Source organism: Colius striatus, chromosome 11, assembly GCF_028858725.1.
Source record: "Colius striatus isolate bColStr4 chromosome 11, bColStr4.1.hap1, whole genome shotgun sequence".
NCBI classification, from domain to species: Eukaryota; Metazoa; Chordata; class Aves; order Coliiformes; family Coliidae; genus Colius; species Colius striatus.
The window spans coordinates 5,910,191-5,933,870 of NC_084769.1; the positions used below are offsets into that span (position 1 = coordinate 5,910,191).

Genomic DNA, 23,680 nt, shown 5'->3' on the forward strand with positions numbered 1-23,680 from the left:
AACACAGAGGTATAATGATTGCCTAGCAGCAGTGAATACTTCAGTGTATCTTTCAAATGCAAAGATTAAACAAATGTGTACAGCTGCCATATCCTTTTTTTTTTACTGAAAACTGAGAAGCAAGTACATTGTTGTTTTATCTGTGGCCTCATTTTGGTGCATTGAAATGGAATCTGCCTAATTTAATGTGAAAGTAGCAGGGCAGCAGCTGTTTTAAAAGCTGGCAAAATACGGAAAAAGATTGTAATAGCTTTGAAAGTAGTTTTAAAATGTTGGGACTATTTTAAGAACACTCACATAAAATAGCTGATAGCTAAATGAGTTACACAGCTTAGTCAATAGAGAGACTTAACCTGTTGTGCAATGTTTAAGGAGACATTTTCGCCTAGAGTTTCTTCAGTGAGAGTCAAGGGATTCAAGATCTCAAGGGATTCAAGATCTCATTGCACCTTCAAGCTCAAGACTTCCCAAAGCTCACTTCATACACTTTTCTATCTAGGATCATGTTTCTTTAACTCTTGGCACTCGGATTCTCCTTGTCCACATCCTCTCTTTTGTCACTTTGCAAGTGACCTACTGTACTGTAGCTTGTCATCCCAATTATGAGGTTAATTGGGAACTTTTTATCGTCAAGGTAAAGACTTGAAGACTTTCTCCCGGCTCCGGGATTTGAACCTGCGCCTAGCCCGGCCGGGCCGGGCCAATCCGGCGCCTCTGCCAGCACTATTTAAGGAGGGGAATTGGAAGCAGTCGGGAGATGGGAGGGGAGGGTGAAGGTGCTCACGCGGACCCCGCAGGCAACAAAAGCGATGCCGGACCAGAGAGACCCCGGGGAGGAGAGCGGCCCGTGCAAGGCTGCCTGGTGTGTGGGGGACCCCGAGACTGGAGTAGCGGGGGGCTGGCGAGGAGCCCTTCTCCTCAGGAGTGCCGTAAGAGACACGAGGAAAGGTCTGACTGCTCCCCGTTCCCTGTCCCCGGCTCTGCTTATGGTAGGAGGAGTTACAGAGCCCAAGAGAGAAGGGGAGGGGGGAAACGGGTATCGTAAAGGGCTGGTTGCACTTCGGTCATTCGCCCTGCTCTGTTATTTTCCCGTTGGATATTTCTATTTGATACGTTTTGGTTGGAGGTAGATTAAATTAAGTTTCATTTTCTCCCCCAAACTGAGTAGCCTGGTGTGTTTTGTCCAGGACCATAAGCGGCAATTAAGACTTTCAATTTCCCCTGGTTGTACAGCTGTGGCTTTGCCTTCTCCCTCACACCCTGCCCAATGAAGGTACAAGTCTCACAGCAGCTTCCCACAGCATTCTCTAATAGTTATTTTGCACAAGTTTATTTGGAAGTTCAATGTGGATTTAATGGACTGCAGACACGATTGCCTATAAGAAATGAGGTATGATGAATTGGAAAAAAAAAGCCTAGGAATAGATTATTCTGAAATGCTCAGGGTCTGTGTTGTAAAATATATTGAGGCACATCTTCAAATGTGGACGTTTTCAAAGTACTATTTGTTGGTTTTCTGATGTTCATGTGATAATCTGAAGATCTTTCACTGCACATGTAGGTATGGTTCTGACAGGATACTTTAATATGTGTGTTTGCAGCTACCTCTTGAGAACTGAACATTTTCCATGAAAACAGAAGTGGTTAGTGCTCTGAGGAGAGGGAATTGTGTAGAGTCTGCTTTAACCCGAGGAGCTGCTGAATGTTTTGTACACCTAAACACAGGAGAAGCATAGGAAATAATACCTGTTTTTTTAATAGGAGAGGGATACAGGGAAAAAGTGCTTCAAATTGAAAGTTTCAGCTGACATGAGGTTTTATAGTTTGCCTGGCCATAGTTATCACCAACACTTGAAATTTACAGAGCTTTGATTGTAAGTTATATGACCTCATTAGCACCTATCTAAGCAATTAGGTCATGACCAAAGTGACACAAGGAGAAATTGCAATGCTTAGTGGGCTTCAATTTTAAGTCTGCTTGCCTAAGGTATGAGATTGTAAGGATGCAGCAGGTCTTGGTAGATGATTAAAACACCTGACAGCTGTCAATATATTCATGTGAACAGTGTATAGCTTTTGGGAAAAAAACAACAACACAGAAAGAGAAGGCAGAGAAATAGCAGATGTGTTTAGAAATGAGCAGTGGAATACCTCCCTTGTATTCTGTCTGCCATAGATCTCATTGTACTTTTAATTTGCTTCCCTTCTGTTTTTCTCCTGGTCTGCATTTATAGTAGCATTGTTTTAACATGTTAAGATGCCAATGTACTTCAGAACATTCCTTTATATACTGTTTAATTTCTTAAAACTGCAACGTGCACGTAGCTGTGTCATAGTAAATGTTTTGTAGTATTGGTCCCTCATAAAAAAAGGGAGATAGAATGTTGTGAACTGATGGTGTAGTTTGCCGGGGTTTTTTATTCTTACATGTTATTGCAAGCTGTAAGTAAAATGGTTTCAATATTATAACCTGTAGCAAGAAAAAGTAAGATAATAATGTGTCCCTAAAATGAGAGGAGAAGAGTTGTAAAGAATTCTTCATGTGCTTATGTTCTAAAAATCTTTGTCTAGTTCCAGCATGGCTGTTAGTTTTCAAGGTGGTTTCATGTTTTATTTTTGCAGGTGATAACGCTTGTCGTGTTAATAATGGAGGCTGCAGCACTCTTTGTTTAGCCATTCCTGGAGGCAGAGTTTGTGCCTGTGCTGATAATCAGCTTTTGGAGGAAAACAGTACAACCTGCATGAGTAAGACTTTTACAGAATATCTCAGTTGATGCTACTGTGAAGGGTTCAAGTCAAATCTGAAAATAAAGTGCGTTCTCCTAGAGGCTTTTACTGGTGTATAAGACAAATATTCCATGAATAAAGATTCTAATTGAGGACAGTTTATTAACTATAATAAAGATTTTTATCAGAAAAGACAAAATATTAAGCACTCTAGTTGGGGATAAGATACATAGTAAATTATTTCAGTATGTCTGAATGTCTGATATGATAAAGACTTAGTCTTTAAAAGAGGTCACTGAAATATTTATCAGAAACACCAAAAATCTATATAATTAGGTTGTTCAATCTGTATAAACTAGTTCCAGATAGTTATATGGACTAAGAATCTTAAATTGAAACCTGGTTTAGAAAGTGTTCATGCTGAAACTGTTAATGAAACATGTGAAACAGGTATATTGCATACATACATACATATATATATATATATATCTCTTTTAAATGGACTGTGACACAGACTACACATTCTTCAGTCTTTTCTTTGCATCTCTTCCTTGGATTTCTTATTTGAAAGACCAATTAAAAAAATTATGTTATAAGTTAAATGTGGGATTTTCAATTAAAAACAGTAGCTCATAATACAGGTCTTTTTTCAGACATTTAGACCCAATAATTGTAACTTACTCAAAATTATCTCTTCTTTTGAAATCTCACTCGCTTATTTCTTGAAGCATAATATATACAAGTATATATGTCCCCAGCAGTTATCCCAGTAGAGATAAGTAAAGCACAAGGATTATCTCAAGGATTATTTCATAATGTGCTGAACATTATTGAGCTCCTAGTCACCTTGAATTTGACCCCAATGCATGGCTGGCAGAGCCATCACTGTTGCTAAAGAAAACTATTCTTTTTAGCAAGGAGATACTGGAAGGTGGACACCTCACTGGTAAGATGGAATGTAAGCATTAGGAAGAGAGGTTAGACACTTTCAGATCTGAATGAAGATCCTGTTTCTTCCCCAACATGCCTCATTGCCCAGCTCTTTCCAAGGACTTTGGTTTTCCTCAGAGGGTCAGGGAGTGATGTGTGGTACTTGCATGTTAAGAATTCTGAACCTTATGTTGAAAAATGTCTGTCTATATATCAATGAGCTTGTAGCTTGCTGCTTAATTCTGTCTCAGCAGATTTGTACCTTTTCTTCATTGCCAAGTCTATATCAGTGCATAATGCAGGTGTTTGAGTTGTTGCTTGGATACAAGAATCAACTGGTAATAATTTTCTAGCCCTTCAAACATGCACCAGAATGTGGTCTGTGTCTGTAAGAATCTTTTTCACTGTTGACTATGCATTTGCAATATTTTAAACTTCTGTTTTCACACTTATCTAAGCACCAATTTAAGAAACAGTGAGTGTTATTCTGTTCTGCATTCTCGCATTTACTAAAAATATATTGCCTCAGCCATACAGAGGTATATGTGCTGCTATGGGCTTCAGGTGGCATTACCTCAAATACACCAAGCTTACTAAAAAATGTTCCAAAGAATGGTAGCAAGGACTTTTATCTATTTATGTCGAGGTAGTAGTGCATTCTTTATGTATCAAGGGGATAAACCAGATATGCTTCTTGGATGTTTTCCCTAGTTAAACACGGAGAAGCGGTACCGCAGTTGTGCAAAGCTGAGCAGTTTCAGTGTAACAACAAGCGCTGTATCCAGGATCGCTGGCGCTGCGATGGGGATGATGACTGTCTGGATGGCAGTGATGAGCATGCTGAAATTTGCTGTATGTATGCTTTTACATTTTTATCCCACAAGGCAGACATTATCTTAAAACCTGGAAACAAAGTCTGAGGGAATTGGAACAAAAGCAACAATCTTTAAGTCATTCATGAAAATCTTTCATCATCCTCTTTTCTTGCCTATGATCGTAGTCCTTTCAAATGACACTGGTGTACTCATTTCATAGCATGGTGCAAGAACAGTCATGTTTTAGTTATTGACATCATTTTTGGTTGAGATGTTGATATTTTTTTCTTTATTTCCCACTACTGCACTTTTTAATGGGGTCACAGGATAGTTTAGGTTGGAAGGAGCCTTAGAATATCTGTAGTGTAGCCTTCAACAAAGCAAGGGCAGCCTTCACTCAACCTCAAGGAAAGTGATGGAGCAACTAGTCTTAGAAACCATTTCCAAAGACATGAAGGACAAGAAAGTGATTAGGAGTATTCAGCACAGGTTTATGAAGAGGAAGTTGTGCTTAGCCAACCTCACAACTTCCTACAGTGATATTAGCTTGGTGGATGAAGGAAGTGTAGTGTGTTTTGTTTACCTCAGCTTTAGTGAGGTTTTTTGATGCTGTCTACCATAACATCCTTGTAAACAAGCTGACAAAGGATGGATTAGGTATGTGGGCAATGAGTTGGATTGGAAACTGATTGTCAGGCCTTGGGGCTTTTGACCATTGTGACCACAATGTCCAGTTGGAGCTAAGTCACTAGTGATGTGTGCCAGGGGTTAAGGCTGGGGACACTAATCTCTTAATTAATGACAGAGTGAAAACTGATAAAATGGGATGAGTGGCTCATGCATCAGATAAGTGTGCTGCTATTCAGGCTGAAGACTTGAATGGAGAAGATTATAGTGAAATTCAACAAGGAGAAGTGCATCTGGGAGAAGTAACTCCAGGCATCAGTACATGCTGGGAGCCATCCAGCTAGAAAGCAGCTTTGCAGACTAGGACCTTGATGTCCTGTTGGACAGTAAGCTGATCATTGGCCAGCAATGCATCTCATGGCAAAGAAGGCCAGGAGCATCCTGGGCTGCTTTAGGAAGAGCAACCATCAGGCTAAGAGAAGTGATCCTTCCAATCTCCTCAGCCCTGATGAGGTCACATCTGGGGGACTGTGTCTGGTTCTTAGCTCCCCAGTGTGAGAAAGATAGGGACTCAGTGGAGCAAGTCCAGGAAGGGACTTGCTTGATGGGAGGGAATGAAGAACAAGGACTGCTACTAGCTTGTCCCACTGACAGGACAAGAGGAAATGGACACAAAATGAAAAATCATGAAGTTTTATGTGAAGACAAGTGTAGTCAAACACTGGAGTAGATTGCCAGAGAAGTTGTGGCGTTATTATCTATGGAGGTAGTGGAAACTTACATGGACATAGTCTTGGGAAAGCTGCAGGAAATGAGACAAGGTGATCTCAACAGATCCCTCCTGACTATAAACATTTCTGTAGTGTATTTCTTAAAAGAAATAAAACAACACAAAAACCTCACAAAGAAACAAAAGCAACAACAACAAAAACCCACCAGTTCTATATTAGGTATACTTTGATTTGAAAAATACAGTTTTACTAGAGATGTATTTCTTTGCTGTAGAGGAATTCCTCTGTTGACATGAAAAATAATAGAAAACATATGAATTAGATGCCTGTGTCATTCCTGGAAGGTGCTTAGACAGACTGCTGTAAAATTAGAGTTGCAGCAGTGAAAATGCTATTCCTTACTCAGTTACTTGCAGTGCTTCCTGCTTCTATCATTAGACCATTTCTCTAAACCAGACCTCTTTTACTGAAATGAGAATAGGTTATTTTTGCTCTATCAGTGGTAGACATGAAGAACTGATACTCTTCTACTGTGCAGCGCTGTGCTGTGTGTCTGAAAACCTAGTGTAGTCTCCCACTCTTATTACTGAGACAAAACAACTCTAATCTGTTTTTTTTTTTTCCTTTCCAGTAGCTTGTGTGGGGGTTTTTTGGTTTTTTTTTTTTTGTTTTTTTTTTTTTAGATTTCATTGCTCTTTTCTGAACATTGCCAAGTTATCCCTAGGAGTTGGATATTCATACCTGGATGTATGTGCTTCTGCTCAGGCTTTTGTGTAGCTGGTTAGGCTGAGAGGATGTGTTTGTCATGGTTGTTAGTCTTGTTTATACATCTTGGATTAACCTGGTCTGCTTCATGCTGGACTGATGTTGCCATTAGATACTGAGCATGGGAACAGAATTAACACAGAATCGTAGAATGGTAGGGGTTGGAAGGGACCTTTAGAGATCATCTAGTCCAACCCCCCTGCAGAAGCAGGTTCACCTAGATCAAGTTGCATAGGAACATGTCCAGGTGGGTCTTGAAGACCTCCAAGGAAGGAGACTCCACAACCCCTCTGGGCAGCCTGTACCAGGGCTCCCTCACCTCACAGTGACATAGTTTTTTCTTATATTTAAGTGGAACTTTTCATGTTCTAGCTTCATCCCATTACGCCTTGTCCTGTTGCTAGCTACTATAGAAAAAAGGGATGTCCCAAGCTCCTGACATCCACCATTTAGATATTTATAAATGTTAATAAGATCTCCCCTCAGTCTCCTCTTCTCCAGACTAAAAAGCCCCAGTTCCCGCAGCCTTTCCTCATATGAAAGATGTTCCAGTCCCATAAACATAGCCAGTTTATGTATTTCAGTAGCTCCATGTAGTAGTCATTACTGATTTCAGTCCTAATCCTTTTCAAAACGTGTCCAGTTCTGGATTGTAGTGCTTACTAACATTTTAATACCAGGGCTTCTTACTCTTAAATAAGGAGCTCAGCTAAGAAAGATGTTGAGAAAGAAAATCTTTTGGCAGAGTTGGCTTGATTCTCATTTAAATTAGTGTAATGTAGACCAATTCATAGCTCAAAGCCTGCAATTCTCAGAGGATTTATACAGATATGAATGAAATCATAGTCTAGTCTGAAATCTGTATGTGATGTATAGCTCAAGTGGCCAGTGTGATAACATTAATCTCTTTTCAACAATTGCTGTAACTTCAAGTGTTCTTTTTTAGTTAGCAACTATGAACAGAATGCACACAAATGTTAGTAAATACGTATGAGAAAAAGCTTAACTGTCATTTAAAACAGTTTCTGTGTCTCTTATCAAAGTCAAATGTGCTTAAAAAGTCTTCCATTCCTTATTTTTTTTACATGGATGGTGACAGTAACATCTCCAGTCATACTGCAAACTAGGTTACTTCATAAGTATTGTGAGACTTGGAATACCTTTCTGCTCAGCTTATTAATTAATTTTTACTTAGAGTGATCTTGCACCCTCCACACAAAGCACTTGTGAAGAGCTCGGATGCTGTTGAAATCGCACTTGCTCTGTGTTGTTTTCAATAGGAAGAATAGGTAGAAAGGTCAAAGATAAAAGCTACTGAAATGTCAAGGATAAGCCTGCAAGATATCCTTTCATTTTAAATACCATTTGTTTCCAGATACATGTTAAACTTTAAAAAAAGACACTGGGTGGCTGAGTAGGGGGAAAATAGCTTGAGATTGCTTTTAACCCAGCATTTGGACCTGTGTTTAGCTTACCGCTTTTGAGTACATCGAGTTTAGCAAGATGTGCTAATAGTAGGTCTTTTGTTGTTAGCATAAAAGAACAACATATATATTTGTTAGAGCTGCAAGAGCAACTTAGTAGGCACATAATTTCTGTGCTTTCAGTCTCCATCCTTTCCATACTGCTTAGGAGCTTGCACAAACCTTGTTCACTCCTGAAAACCAGATTTTTTTTTGGTCAGTTTAACGTTGTTGCATATTTCACTTTGACACCTACAATTTCATGGTAAGTAAACAGCAGATCTGTATGTGGCCATTGATAGTAATGGGCATCAGTTTAGAAGCTTTTTACAACCTGCCCAAATCCCTGCTCACTGTAGTATGATGTTTTGGGTATGCACTTGGCAACTTGTGTCTGTTCCCCTTTGGTATTCTCTTCTTCTTTTTATGCACTTCAGTTTGCAAACCTCATCACATTGATAAAATGTGAGGATGTTTTTCTTTAAGGAAATAGCAGCACTGTAAAAGGCTGCTACCTTTTATCACCTAGCAGTCCATAGGAGAAGATCTCCATATTGATGCCAGTATGACAGGAGAATCTTTACCATGTATTGTTTAATTTACGATTGAGGTACTGCAGTATTTTTTAATTGACTGGTTTGCTGAACAATCTTTGTCATGGTGATTATATATATGGGATAGCCATACTAACTGCATCACCAGGGAATACCATTTAATGTGTTTTAGGAAAAAAACCCTCTTTTTTTTCCTCCCCAGTCAATCACAGTTGTCCTGATGATCAGTTTAAGTGCCAAAATAATCGCTGCATTCCCAAGAGGTGGCTTTGTGATGGAGCTAATGATTGTGGCAATAATGAAGATGAATCCAATAAAACATGTGCAGGTAAAAGTGTTACTTCGTTGTGCGTGCAAGTTCTTCAACTTCCATCCTATAAACAGTTCAAGACTGCTCTGCACTGAGCTGAACCAGGCTGCTACTAAAAATCTGATTGTTGACATTTCAAATGAATTCAGATTTTGATGTCACTGGGATGGGAATACAAATTATGTTTTACTGAAGCCTTATGCTTGACTGTGCTTCATATGGGTTGACCTTCAAAGCATGGTTTAGGGACAAATTTGTCCCTGCTACATCTTATTTTGGCAGTTAGAATTTTGTCTGGTAACCTGCTGTGATGAGTGCCATGTCACTAGTAGATTTTATTTTATGCTGATAAAAGCATAATTAGATATTCAGTTTTCTCTTGGTACCTTGAAATTGTTTTCATTTGTAAGTTATTAACTGTATAGTGCATTTTTAAGGAAGTATCAGGATGAAGCATGTTTACTGATTCCACCTCAGTAAATCCTGGAGTTACAAATCTGACCTTTGCTTATATGGAAGTGATGCTTAGTGCTTGTCAGTAGGGTACAATAAACAATCATTAAGTATCTGATGTACAAAATACCAGGCATCAGTAAGCTGAAGACTACTTTGAACTGAAATGCAGTGATAGACAGTACACACAGTGTGTTTAAAATATTCCCTAAACTCACTTTCTATGATTTAAATTTTCATATGTGGAGTAGCTGGTTCTGGTTGTTACTTGTGTAATTTGGCTAAAAGCACTCCAGCATAAACACAGACCTGTAGCGTCCATATCACCTCTGTGTTGCTACAGATTGCAATAAGCCTTGATATCCTTTGATATTCAACTGTTTGCTTGTAGGGTAGGAATCTGATCTGAAGACCGTGTTTTTCATCCCTCACCCTGATGGCTGTGGGTTGAATTTTGCATTCTTGTTTTCCCTTTTGTTCCTGCAGCAGCAAGCAGTATTCGTGTTTAAAAAACCCTTCTTCTTTGAAATATTTTAAATTTATTTTCTCCTTTTGTATTTTGGGCTATTGCTATGAAGGGAGAGGAAAATGCTAATTGAGAATCCAAAGAATATTTCTTCAGTTGTTATTATTGGGGTTTCTGATGGATCAGTGGCTTTTTTTCCAAGTGTGGAATCACACGCAGATGAACTCTAAAAGCTTACATTTGGAATGAAAACCTTTGTCACTGGCAGTGATAGCAATGCATTTGTATTTTGTATAAGCAATATTATAAGTAATGTCAGTTTTATCTGTCAGCTTTTTATGGAAGTGTTACTGTACATCAGCTTTCAAAGGAATTCATGTAATTACACAGCACAATTTCTTTTATTGACCTTAATTTCTTCCCAAGACATACACATCTAGTTTCCTGTAATGAATCAGTACAGTTGCCTGTTTGCAAAGGCAAAGCCTGTAAGATCATTGAGGCCAGGCACATCACACATGTGCCATATTACCATTTTTCTGTGTAAACCTGAATGTCGCTAGATCACTGTTTATGTTATGACATGTGGTTTTTTAGTATTCCAGTCAGTTAGATGTTTCTATGCCGTGATTTTTCTTTACTTCAACGGCAGCACTAATGTTATCATGTGAAACATTAATACTATTCTACCACCTCATTTTGCATAATTGCATCTAAGACTTCATGTTCTCCTGTGTTGAAGAAACATCTAAGAATCCTACATAATAGCAGTAGAATACAGTCCTGCAGGTGACCTCAGTATTCTGAAATCAAAGGAGGTGGATGATGTTTAGTCAGATCAGGTAAAACGTGTAGCAGGCCAACAGATGCCCTCCAGACTTGCAACTTCTACATACAGACATGCACCAATAGACCTAACAGATTTAGTCCATTTCCTTGGAGTGTTTTGTCTTGACAGCAAGAACGTGTAAGGTTGACCAGTTTTCCTGTGGGAATGGGCGCTGTATTCCAACGTCATGGCTGTGTGACAGGGAGGATGACTGTGGAGATGAAACTGATGAAATGACATCCTGTGGTAAGTCAACTTTTTTGGGGGTGGTAGGAAAGTAAAAGTGTTCCATAAAAAGTTAAATACATGAGGATCTCTTATCACATGGACTGATAGAAAAAGTATGAAGGGCCTTTTTGGTTTTATAGGAACTGATAATATTATCTCATGATTTATTTGATTAATAAGTAAACCCAAGTTAAAGGCTCTATTTGCTAATAATGTTTAAGTACTGGATCAAATATGCAGATCAGTCAGCACTTTTCTAATGCACAGAAGTTTATCAAGTCATGTCACTCTCAAAAACGGATTGTTTATCTCAGCTGCATACCTCTTCACATGGGACCTCTCAGCATATCTCAGATGCCAATAGAATCAGACTATTTCTTAACAGAAGATTATTTTGATGTTGTATTTTGCAGAAAAAAAAAGAGAAGTAGTCTGTCTTACTGGGTTTGCATGGCAAGGTTTTGGTAGAGGGGAGCAACAGAGGCAGCTCCTGTGAGAAGCTGCTTCATGTCTGACAGAGCCAACACCAACCAGCTCCCAGACAGACCAAGGCTGAGCCCAGCAGTGATGGTGGCAGTGCCTCTGGGAGAGCGGGGAAAAGAAGGGGAGGGGTAAGGGAAACAAACCCCTGCACAGTTGCAACTGTGAAAATATGTGGGAGAAACAACTATGCTGACACCAAGATCAGTGGAGAAGGAGGCTTACTGGCAGAATTTGTGACCCTGTGGGAGACCCATGCTGGAGCAGTCTGTTCCTGAAGGGTTGCACTCTATGGAAGGGACTCACACTGGAGCAATTTGTAAAGAACTGCAGCCTGTGCTAAGAATTAACATTGTAGAAGTTATTGGAGGACTGTCTCTTGTGGGAGGGATCTCAGGCTGGAGCAGGGAAGGGGGTGTGAGGAGTCATAGAATGGAGTCCTCCCCCTGAGGAGGAGTGGCAGAAATAACATGTGGTGAACTGACTGCAACTTCATTCTCTAACCCTCTGCGCTGCCGAGGGAGAGGAGAGAAAATTGGAAGTGAAAATGAGCCCAGGAAGAAGAGGGGAGTGAGGGGAAAGGTGTTTTAAGAGTTTGTTTTAATGCTCATTGTCCTACTCTGATGTGATTGGTGATAAATTAAACTAATTTCCCCAAGTGAAATGTTTTACCTCTGACAGTAATTTGTGAATGATCTCTCCCTGCCCTTGTCTTGACCCACTATATTTTCTCTTCCCTGTCCAGCCGAGGAGGGAGAGTGATAGAGTAGCTTTGGTGGGCACCTGGCATCCAGTCAGGGTCAACCCACCACACCTGGTTATATCATGAGAGAGTATCAGCAAATCTGCTGATTGCTGCTTTACAGAGTAATTGCAGGGGTGCACTGTCTCTAATTAGCTGCTTCCAAACAATTAATGTTTTTATAAGTCAGCATGACTGCCTTCATTTGTTTGGCAGGTCACAGGTAATTGCTGTAAGTCATGAAAGCAAAAGGGTCAATGAGCTCTCTGCAAAGTACTGTATCAGGGTGTTCCCTGTTTACAAGGTAATACTTGTGATATTATTTGACTTACTAATATGGATCAGTGTGTCACAATGTAATAGGATGTGTTTCTGAAATGACTTTTCAAGGGTTTTCAAGAAGGAATACTGACAGTCTTAGTAGCATCAACCCTTTAAACATGAAGTGACAGATTTTGCACAAAAAAAAATGAAGTGTGATAGGAAACTTAGGAGTTAGACCTATGTTTTTCTCAGATACAGCTGCTATTCTTGATTCACAGTTACAAAAATATACTGTCTTAATCAAAACCAAACTATGAAAGCAGTGTAGGTGATAAAAATTACTTTTCTTTTCTAAAACTTCTAACTGCTCTAAAACCTTTCCAGTAGAGTTATTAGAGTTTTATGGCTGATAACAGTTTCTTTGTGAAAACAATCTCAGTAGCTACAAAGCACTTGCAGTGGAGAGTGAGGGGTAAAAGGAAATGCATAAATGGAAGTCATAGGCTGATGCCATGATGCCCATTCTTCCATAAACATAAATCTCCAGGACCTCAATTACCAGAGAGCCTACATGTAGGATCCAATCAGTAAAATCTATTCATCCATAGTCCCTTAAGTGTGTTTAATTTTAAATTATTCATGAACAGCAAGAAGCTTGTTAGCTGAGTTTACATCGTTGCTTTTTAAGTCCATATGTAATTATCAGCATCTCCTTCTATAACTGCATTCAAGATTTTCCATGTAAATTGTTGTTCTGTTTCCTGGAATATTCACCTACATTCTATTTCTTTTTACTTTCTTCCTTTTTCTAACAGTGATGTAAGATGGGGGGAAAATCAGCTTTTTTTTTATATTGATAACAATTGATACTTGATCAGTCACTTCAAAACAGATGCCGCATCTGGTAAAACCTAAATCACAACAAAATCAATACATGAATTAAAATGAGAATATTGTTAAGGTAAACTTCTGATTGCCATGCTCTAAATCAAGTAAGTTCACTTGTGTGCAGAGATAGGTGATCCCAGTGGACTTGTATTTTGCCATGTCTGAAATGGTAACGTTCTTTGTAATAGTACAGCATGGCACTTGGTACTGTAATAGTTTATCTGACTGGCAGCACCTTCTGTTCTCTGACTCTAAGATGTTAATGTCTTCTGTGAAACTTCTTCCCATGTGTTTTGTTTGGTGTCCTCTCAGCTGATATGAGAGATTTCTTCAGAGCATTTAAACAGTCTTTTATTTCACTTGCTGTTTTTCAGTTTGGCCAAACTTTACTCAGTTTCTTGTTGTAGAATCCTGTTTATTTATCCTGGAGCGCTGTGGTTGTGCAAACATGTCAGACACTTTGATTTGCATTCTGCCTTATACTTTGATGGCTAATGACCATGATAGTGGCATTTATTTAGTTATTCTATTTAAAGGTATATATTTTCTTCCGTGAAACTGTTAAAAATTATTCTTGTATTCACAAGCTTTTATATTAAAAGTAAAATCATGGTCTGCATTTTGTTATTGTTATAAATGGGTGATTTTTTACCTGCACCAGTCTTCAGATATGGGTTACTTTTAGACTCATTGATTCAAGAACTTGAGGATACTTATATTGGCATATAGCTGGGGTGAGCAGGACTGATAAGATTATGCAGCATGATACTGGCATCCAGTTTTCCCTAAGGCACAACCAAGTTTACTAAGAAGCTTATATTCCTGAAGAGAATTGGAAAAATCCTCATTTTTCTACTGCATTCCTAAAGGAAACAAGTCTTGTGGTCATTTTTGTGCCCACCTTTTTGTCAGTTCATTTGCACTCAATAACAGAAGGATGAAAGAAGTGTCAAAGAACTGGAGTTTTTAGAAGATATCAGAGAAAAGTGAGACTGGTGCCTACCCTGTGGAGAGGCTTCACTGTGAGCTCAAGAGGCAACTTTCTTGCTTTATCTGTCTGTAGGGCAGTCAGAGGGATGTCTGTGAATCTGCTGCAAGATGTGCATCATTTTGCTGTGATATAGGAAAGGAGTACAGAGAAGACTGTAGAGACAATAAGTACTGTGCCTATCCTCTCGGATATGAGGGATGTGTGCATGATAGTGGAGTCTGTGGCTATGAGAAGCAAACTAGAGATAATAGAATCATGGAATAGTAGGGATTGGAAGGTGCCTTTAAAGATCTAGTCCAACCCCTCTAGATACTGCAAAACATCCTTGGAGAGGCTGTAGTGGGCTGAGAACCATGAGTGAGAGTGGTGAGGATAATCACAATTAATTTTAATTAATTTCTGTCTCTTTATACAGGTCTTGGGTAGATATGAACATAATGAAAATAAAGTCGTAAAGGCATTCATGTATGGGAAAAGGGAAAATTACATTTAATATAGGAATTCAATTTGTGGAGAGCAGCTAAGAAGCAAAATAAAAAATTGTTTTCAGCTTTGCTTGAAGCACACAAAGCATAACTTGTGCAATGGTGATGGTATTCTGCTACATGTCAATTATTTCTCTTGGAACAGATTTTCTGTTGTCACTATAATATGTTCCCCCAAGGAAAACATCTCTATTTTTTATTTAACAAACAAAAGGAAAAAAATCTAGGGGTAATTAATAAAGTGATTTCATCATTGTTACCTGTTCTTCCCACTCTTTTTTTGTTGGAGCAGAATAATCACTTCAGTCTTACAGTGGTCTTGGTGATCTCTAAATATTACTGTTTGATGCAACAAGTTTGGTTTAGTGCTTCACTTCCCCTGAATGTCTGTAAAAATAATAAGGAATTAAACAGTACTCTTTTTTTTAAAGCATTTGAATTTACTTGAAAACAATTTCAGCACCACAGACAGCAACAGACAGCAAACTCGGGTCAGAACTTCTCGAGTTTGATTCTTCTCACAGTTAAATGTTACACTTGTTGCATGTTTTAAGACTTTCGAAGAACTTTTCATTGCTAACTACATGAAATGACCTAATTCTCAAAATGTTTGTGAAGTTTAGCTTTATCATCTTAACTGTAACAACACTGAAACAACTCGATATAGCCAAAGCAATCTAATGAGCAAGACACATGGAGATTAATTCTCACCTTAGTGGTTTTGGTGTGGGTGGTGCAACTATACAGCATTTAGGACATTTCTTTCTGTTGCATTTAGAGATGTACTGTGTAGAAACTTCCAACTAGAAATACTTCAATGAAGGACAAACTTGTCTTTAAGATGCAGTTTCAGGCAAAGGATTCATGTTATCATCTTTGGTTTGTTAGGTGTTGGTTACTGAGATGTCTCTTATTCTCGTGATGGTCTGTGTGGAGAATTCAGGCTCCTTACTCATTTTGAATCATATTAGGCTTTTAGATTGTTTCTTACAAGTTGTCATGTTTTGTAAAGCAGAACTTCTATTTCCCAAACTTAATACAAGCAGCGTTTAACATGTTAATAGTATGAATGCGCTTATCTAGCTATGTCATTGGTTTGAGAAGAAAAAGATGTCTGAAAACACTCAGGCTGACCTATACAGAAGCATCTTAATCATAAAAACAAATATCTATCTGTAATATAGATGAGTCTCTATGAATTACATCATCTCAATTTTCTACTACTTTTACTGGAATGCTCACTGTAAATAATGCCATTTGAATTTTAGATTTTATTATCTAGTGTAAAGTAACTTTATTTCTTGACATTTCTTTTGCTTGCTGAATAACATTCTCATTTTATAGTCTTCCCTTTTCTGCCTTTTACTGGCAGTGCTACTGTAAATAAGTAAAAACATTGAAAATGTGGTTTGTATCAGTCATAGAGCTACATTAGTTGTAAATATTGGCATTCTTTGTGGCAAAGGCTGCCTCGTTCTGATGGGAATTTTGGATTATGTTATATGACACAGAATAACACATTTCAGTTGTCTATCATAGAATGGTAGGGGTTGGAATGGACCTTTAGAGATCTAGTCCAACCCCCCTGCAGAAGCAGGGTCACCTAGATCAGGTCGCATAGGAACATGTCCAGGTGGGTCTTGAAGACCTCTAAGGAAGGAGACTCCACACCGTCCCTGGGCAGCCTGTGCCAGGGCTCCCTCACCTCACAGTGAAATAGTTTTTTCTTATGTTTAAGTGGAACTTCTTGTGTTCCAGCTTCATCCCATTACCCCTTGTCCTGTTGCTAGCTGCTATAGAAAAAAGGGATGTGCCAACCTCCTGACACCCACCCTTTAGATATTTGTAAATGTTAATAAGATCCCCCCTCAATCTCCTTTTCTCCAGACTAAGCAGCCTCAGGTCCCCCAGCCTTTCCTCATATGAAAGATGTTCCAGTCCCCTGATCATCTTGTTGAGGAAGAATAAGTACAAGTATTTACAGTTAAAAGCTTCTTTTTGGAGTCTTACCTTTTCTCCTCTTCAGATCAAGCATCTGACAGGTGCACATGTGATGCAGTATACTTGTGTAATATATGTATATAGGAAGGTGGCAAAATATGATTGAAGTGGATATATATTAAATAGTTTTTATTTCTTTTTGAACCCTTTCACAGAATTCCCAACGTGTGAGCCACTAACTCAATTTATATGCAAAAATGGAAGATGCGTTAGCAGCAAATGGCTCTGTGATTCAGGCAAGTATCAAGTCTTCCATACCCAAAATGAATGTGGTAGATACTACATAAATATTGCTTTGAGACTCACTCTTTTCTTCTGAGACTGATGTTGCCAGTTTGGCTTGTAAGTGGTCAGAGAATAAATAGAGTACTTTTAAATTACTGACCTAACCTAGAAAGCAGCAATATTGAGTCTTCATATAAGGAATGATGTAGTGGATATGGTAATAGTTAGAAATAGGTTATTCTGTAGAATGAAGTGTGATGTAAATGTCCATATTAAAAGGAATAAAGCTACTGCTTAAAACTTTTAGAAAACAAAATATCTCCAGTGACCGAAATACCTAATTCTTCATAGTTTGTGGGAAGTTCAATGTAATAAATAACATCCCTTCAAGAGGGAAGGCTATGAAGACTTTTCCATGTACTTGTTTTGTCTGAAAGGGTGCTTATTTGAATGACAGCCATCCAAATGAGCCTGTGATGTCGCAGTTTTTTCATGCCAGTCCTAAGAACATTGAGTTGGTTCTTTGTCCACCCCAGCAGTTGACATTACTGTAATTTTATGAGGCTGACAGGAATTCATGGCTGTACATGGACTGATTCCCCACATTATCACATTGTGCCTCCTGAAATGCTGTGCAAAACCCTTTAGTGTTTACTTAACGTAATTATCTTTTCCGTTCCTTAGCAATCACAATCAAATGATGGGAATTGCCTGTAGTGTTGTAGTCATTTATTTATGTGCTGCTGTCTTTCTCCAGCTCTCACTGTTGCAAGTAAATGGCAACAACAAATGTAATACTATGGAGAAGAAATCCTGATGCCAGGTTTTAATGAAGTTGGTTTTGTTGGTTTACAGGAAGTTCTTTGTGTGTGTGCTTAACTGTCTAAATTAATTTAATGAGTCACTGAGAATAAAGTAAAATGACTATATTTGAAAGCTTCTGTAGTTACACATGACTAAAGAAACTAAGAAAATCTATAGCCTTCTTATGTTTGCTTTTGCTTGGGATTGAGAAGCTGTGAATAAATGTAAGGGGTTAGACTGTCCAAAAGAAGGGACCCAAGTGCTGTTGATAAATTAGAGTTAAGGTATTACTTGCTTTAGAAATAAGTTTACCATATGCTCACGGGCAATAAACATACTACTTTATATAATGCATCCTCTTTTTGGACATATCTTTTTCACCTCATATCTTTTATTCAACTTTTTATCTCTTAAAATAACTGTTATCATTAATACTTGCAGATGATGACTGTGGTGACAGAAGTGATGAACTTGGTTGTATTCACTCATGTTCTGCTGATCAATTCAGATGTTCTAATGGTAGATGTATCCCAGGTCACTGGGCGTGTGATGGTGACAATGACTGTGGAGATTTCAGTGATGAAACCAAAAACTGCAGCAAGGAAGGTTGGCTTTTATTTTCTTCCTACATTTTAAGACTTGTAAACAGAGAGAAAACTGTATTGTAAATAGAGAGGACCAGTCTTTTCAATGGAAAAAGAAAATGCTTTTAACTTTTGTAGAGGTTGGAATGGAAAATATGTCAAGGGTAATATGATAATACAGGAGAAAAATGCATTTGGAAACTGAGTGGGTATTATCCTAAGAAGTTTTATAGCTTTGATTTACTGAATTATGCTAAATGTAGTGTTTGTCCTATTACAGAAATAAATGCTGCCTATATAAAGAGACAATAAGCAGCATTCCTTAAGTTACTGTTCATATTTTCTGAGGGGTTTTTATTAGTAACACTCATTTTTCTGTGATCCAAGGTTTTTGAGTGGGTTTATTGTTTTTGTTGTGGGTTTGGGGTTATTTTTCCTCTAATGTTACCAAAGCATAAAGATGTTTTAACAAACTGCAGACTTAACTGGTCTGGAACTAAACTACTCACTTTCCCCGCTCTTCACACCCATCTCAGAGCTTGGAGTCCTACTCTATCTTTTTCTTTGATGCCATGTTCTGTTGAGATTGGCACCAGTGGCTCTGAAGTAGCTGTTTTACACAGTTATTGTTAATTCATACGTCTTCTGTGTCCTGCTCAGCTGTATGATGCACGCTTTCCAGCCACTCCTCTTTGCTTTATTGACAGTAGAATGAAGCAATGCAGATTATTTAGGTAAACAACAGGCAATTTTTAGTAAACTAAGCTGTGTGTTTATAGCTAGTGCTATAAAAATTTATTCAAATAATGCTTTTTGGTATAAACAGGAATGTGTCAGTATCTATTACTTTAAAGTACATTATATTAGCATTAGTAAGTTGTGAAATACTACAAATATAGTGATAATACTTTGAGAAAAGGTGTGCAGGGATAAAATTGAGAAGACCATCATCTAGAAAATACTTACAGAATTAAGTATGTGATGAATAATTAAAATCACATAGTTATTGTGCTCTGAAGCATTGAAAACTGAGGGTGAAAGGCAGGACTTGCAAAGGAGAACATTAGCCTTGTCCTCCTTACATCTCAAATTCATTCATGTCTGGCAGCTGTGCAAAACAACCCACCTTTATTTACCTATGGTGGAGCAGGGAATGTAGTGATCAGGATAAGAAAGAGCTTGTCTAAAGCTTGTGTAGGAGTGATGAGTTAGAAAAGTGTTGTGGTTTAACCTCAGCCAGCATCTGAGCACCACGCAGCTGCTTACTCACTACTCCCCTTCACACTGGGATGGGGAGGAGAATTGGGGAAGAAACAGTAAAACTTGTGTGTTGAGTTGAAAGGTGTAACAATGGAGCTAAACTAAAATATAAAAGCAATAATAATTACTTGCCATGCAAAGGAATATAACAAAAACAGAGGAATAAAATCCAAGACAAGTGATGCCCAATGCAATTACTCACTCCCCACTGACCAGTGCCAAAGCAGTGATCTAGCCGTCCCTGCCAACATACCCCAGCCCCTCATAGTGGGCATTATGTCCTATGGTATGGAAAAGCTAGTTATTCTCACACTAAATCTAAAAGAAAGTACAGTAATAACTACTAGGAAGAAAACTTACTCTATCCCAGTCAAAACCAGGACAGAAGGAATAGTGAGTTTCTAGCTTTATACTCGGAGGCTCTAATTTTGGCTTTGGTTAGGAAGGGAGATTCTAATTTACTGTGGACTTGTCATGGAAAAAAAATTCACATGAGAAAATTCTTCAATGTAATTCATGTTTTTACAAGAAACTCCCTCTCCTGGAAGATGCAATGGGAAGGAATTTCAGTGCAGTCCTGATGGGAGCTGCGTTCCCGAGTTGTGGCGCTGCGATGGAGAAAAGGACTGTGAAGATGGTAGCGATGAAAAAGGCTGTAATGGAACTATCCGCCTATGTGATGAAAAAACAAAGTTCTCCTGTAAGAGTACAGGTATATGCTTATAGATACTTTTTTTTCCCTCTCATTTACTCACTGTGTGTGTGTGTCTCTGTCTGTGTGATTTGATCATGTATCTACTATTTGAGTACTGCTTTCAGTATTGCTGAGGCGATGTTACTGTACTCATACCAGAAGAATATTTGTATGCTTCCCCTGACCAGTTTTCTGATTTACAGTACAAAATGGATGGGCTTTGAGATTACTTAAAGCTGAAACTGTTCTGTATGATACCAGACCCAATACTTAAATCTTGTATGTAGTAGTACTTCAAAGTCCAGGTGTTTTCTTCTATTTTCTGTCTTTGGCCCTTACAAGTAATTTGACTTGAAGTGATATAAAGTAATTAGTTGGAAGATTTCAAATAATTAAAACTATAGCATTGGAAATTCTAACCTCAATATTAGAAGAAAAATACATTCTTTGAGAATAATGAAGTGTATTGTCACATTCTCTTCACATTCTTGGATTAAAATTTGCTAAGTTTTACGTGAGGATATCTTGCAAAATGCTACTTAGATGGAACATTTCTGTAAAGGACAGTCCAGTTAAGGAAGAAATTAATATATGTCAGCATTGGATTAATCTTTTCACAATTTCTTTCAAAGCTTAATGAAATAGAAGGGGCAAAATAATTTTCAAAGCAATTTTTAATTGGGGATGTAATAGATAGTAATACTGTTGCCATTCAGCAACTATAGTTATTATAGGAAAAGAAAACCCATTCTTCTACTTGTGTAATAGCTAAGCATGATCAATGTTGCAGTCTAGTTTTGTGAGCTCTGTCCAAAAGTATTTGTGAACATGTACAGATACAGTAAGATACTTTATTCATATCTCCAGTGTGGACCAAGTTCATTTTTAGTACATGAACAACATTAGGATGTCTTCAAAAGGATGTTTGCTACCACTTGGTTTTAAAGTTATAGAAATCGTGTCTTCATAGAGTAAATACGGCATGTTGAATTTCATCTAAACAAAGCATTTCTTTTTGTTCTTACAGTTACCATAAAGATGTGTAGAACAAGTAGCTGTTAAATGTAACAGCCTCCATAAGTTAACAGCCTCAATAAGTTAAAAAGGGATTATTCACTTTTAATAGCATGTTCTATATCCTGAAGTAGAAGGAGTTTCCCCTTTCCTGATAGAAACTCTGACACAGGAAATACACTTCTTCCTAACACTGTCTTTTCCTGGTACTTAAAATGGGGACATGGTCTCAAACTACACTGCCTCATTATATACCTACCTGTGTTTACAGTCTTACTCAAGGAGAGCAATTGTTTGCAGGACAAGGGATGAAAAGTGACTTCTCTGGCTGCCACATATAAATACAGCAAAAAACAAAATTCATCAAACATTTGCTAAATTCAAGGGTATATGACTTTGCTTCAGAGGAAAATGCAGTCATGTTTATTGGTTGTGTGAGAACATCACTTTTGAGAATCACTTGTGACAGATTCATCCACAATTTTTGTTTGTTTCACTATTTCCCTTCCATCAGTCCTGGAAGGAGCAAAACTGCTGTTCAGGATGGGGCATGATGGTAATGCATTGGAACAGAAAACAGTGAAAGCAAATTTTAGTTCAGCTGCTTTTTAGTTAATTCCATATGGTGGGACAAATGAGTAATGATGGTGTTATGAGAAATACTTTGTCATAATCCTTCCAGGTTGTAGAATAAATGTTATTTTCTCTGTGGATTATTCTAAAGAATTAATACTATCTGGCTTCCACACTTATGAGGATTGTTCAGAAGAGGAGAAATGGGCTGATTTCTCCTTTGTAGATTGCTAGATGTGGCATCTGATTTTAAAACAGAATATGATGTATCTGGGTAGGAAAAGCACATGTAGGGGAAAGTGAAACACCCAATAAGTTCCGAGGGAAGTGGCAGTTAGTGAGAACAGTAGTAGTGAAACATTACTGCTCACTTTTTTTATCTTCTGTTTTTGCTTTATGGCTGTAAATAATAGCTGCAGGGGCTTTCCTTTCTGTAGGTCTTCTTGGCTCTGGTTAATCTGCCACAATACCACAGACATTGAGAGACATGTTACAATTACAGGATTTGTCAGCCTTCAGCTAAATGAGATTTTTCTGCTTTAGAGTAATGGTGGTCTCAAGAACCCACCACATCCAGCCTCGTTTCTGATAAGCACTTAGAATACCCTCTGTTGGATATTCTTAACTTCTATAGATTGCCTTTTATTAATTTGCCTCATAGTTAAACATTCTTTTCCTAACAAGTCATCCGAATCTTTGCTTGAGGCTGAATTGATTTGTCTTCATCTTTTCATCAGTATAAAACAGAGTATTGAGAGACTTCTGTCATCTGCCTCTTTAACTATGTTTTTTACATAATTAACAAAGACTTTTACCTCACATATCTTCTATTTTTGTTGTATATTTTTTTAAACCTTGAGCTTTTTTTTTTTCACTGGAACTGTCTGACCTGTGCAGTTCTTGAGCTGGGGTATCCCAAGTCAGCTAAAATTCTGCAGGGTCACTTGAGTTAGGGACATCATTCTGAAATCTGTTAACTTTTTCAGGAGCAGCACACAATTGTTTGTGGTAATTTGTGTGATGGGAAAAAAAGATACTAGTTTGTGCAGCAGTAGAATATGTGATGCACTAACTACCTGATTGAGATTGACTACTGCTGGTCTGAATCTAGGCAGTTATTTTCTGCTTTTAAATGAGACTAGGCTAAATTAGATTAGACCAAGATACAACTTCTTATTTTAAATTCTGATTCTGTCCTCCAAAAATTATAAACAAGTGTGTACTTCAGCTCAGTTTTATGTACTACATCAATCTATCTCTTTTTCCTATCTCTCTACTTTGTAGATAGTAGTATTGAACCAAGAGCAGAATCTCTGTAGTCTCATCATCTAATTACCCTGGACTGCACAGATGGGTAATTGAGGCTCCTCTGGAGACATTCAAAACCCATCTGGACAAGTTCCTGTGTAACCTACTCTAGATGGTCCTGCTCTGGCATGGGGGTTGGACTGGAGATTTTAAATGCTACCTTGTGGGCTAGTACTTGATACTTCTTCAGGGAAGTAGGATTTTTTTTGGAATGGAAAGTCAAGGGATACTATCACAGTGATACAGGAAGAGGAGATCAACAGCAACAGTTCTGTCTGGATGGGGAGTGTTAAAGTCAAGATGCAAGTATATGACAAGTAGAGAAGAAGGGAAGGTGATAGTGAGGAAGGCTGGGTTTTGAGAAGGAAGATGATGAGTAAATGGGCAGGGCTGCCAATTCTGTGGGAGATGATGAGGAGGGAAGGGTTATTGTGGAGAGATGGGGTGTGAGAGGGGTTTTGAAAGAGGA

General features: G+C 38.2%; 1 protein-coding gene across 1 annotated transcript in view; it reads left to right on the forward strand.

Moving 5' to 3' along the window:
- Positions 1-23,680, forward strand: part of LRP1B (LDL receptor related protein 1B) — a 556,160-nt gene that overhangs the window by 300,715 nt on the left and 231,765 nt on the right. Inside the window, exons 16-22 of the mRNA XM_062005148.1 lie at positions 2,623-2,745; positions 4,369-4,509; positions 8,815-8,940; positions 10,800-10,916; positions 16,905-16,985; positions 18,220-18,384; positions 20,152-20,334. Coding sequence (XP_061861132.1) covers positions 2,623-2,745; positions 4,369-4,509; positions 8,815-8,940; positions 10,800-10,916; positions 16,905-16,985; positions 18,220-18,384; positions 20,152-20,334 — 936 coding nt within the window. The remainder of the gene's footprint in view (positions 1-2,622; positions 2,746-4,368; positions 4,510-8,814; positions 8,941-10,799; positions 10,917-16,904; positions 16,986-18,219; positions 18,385-20,151; positions 20,335-23,680) is intronic.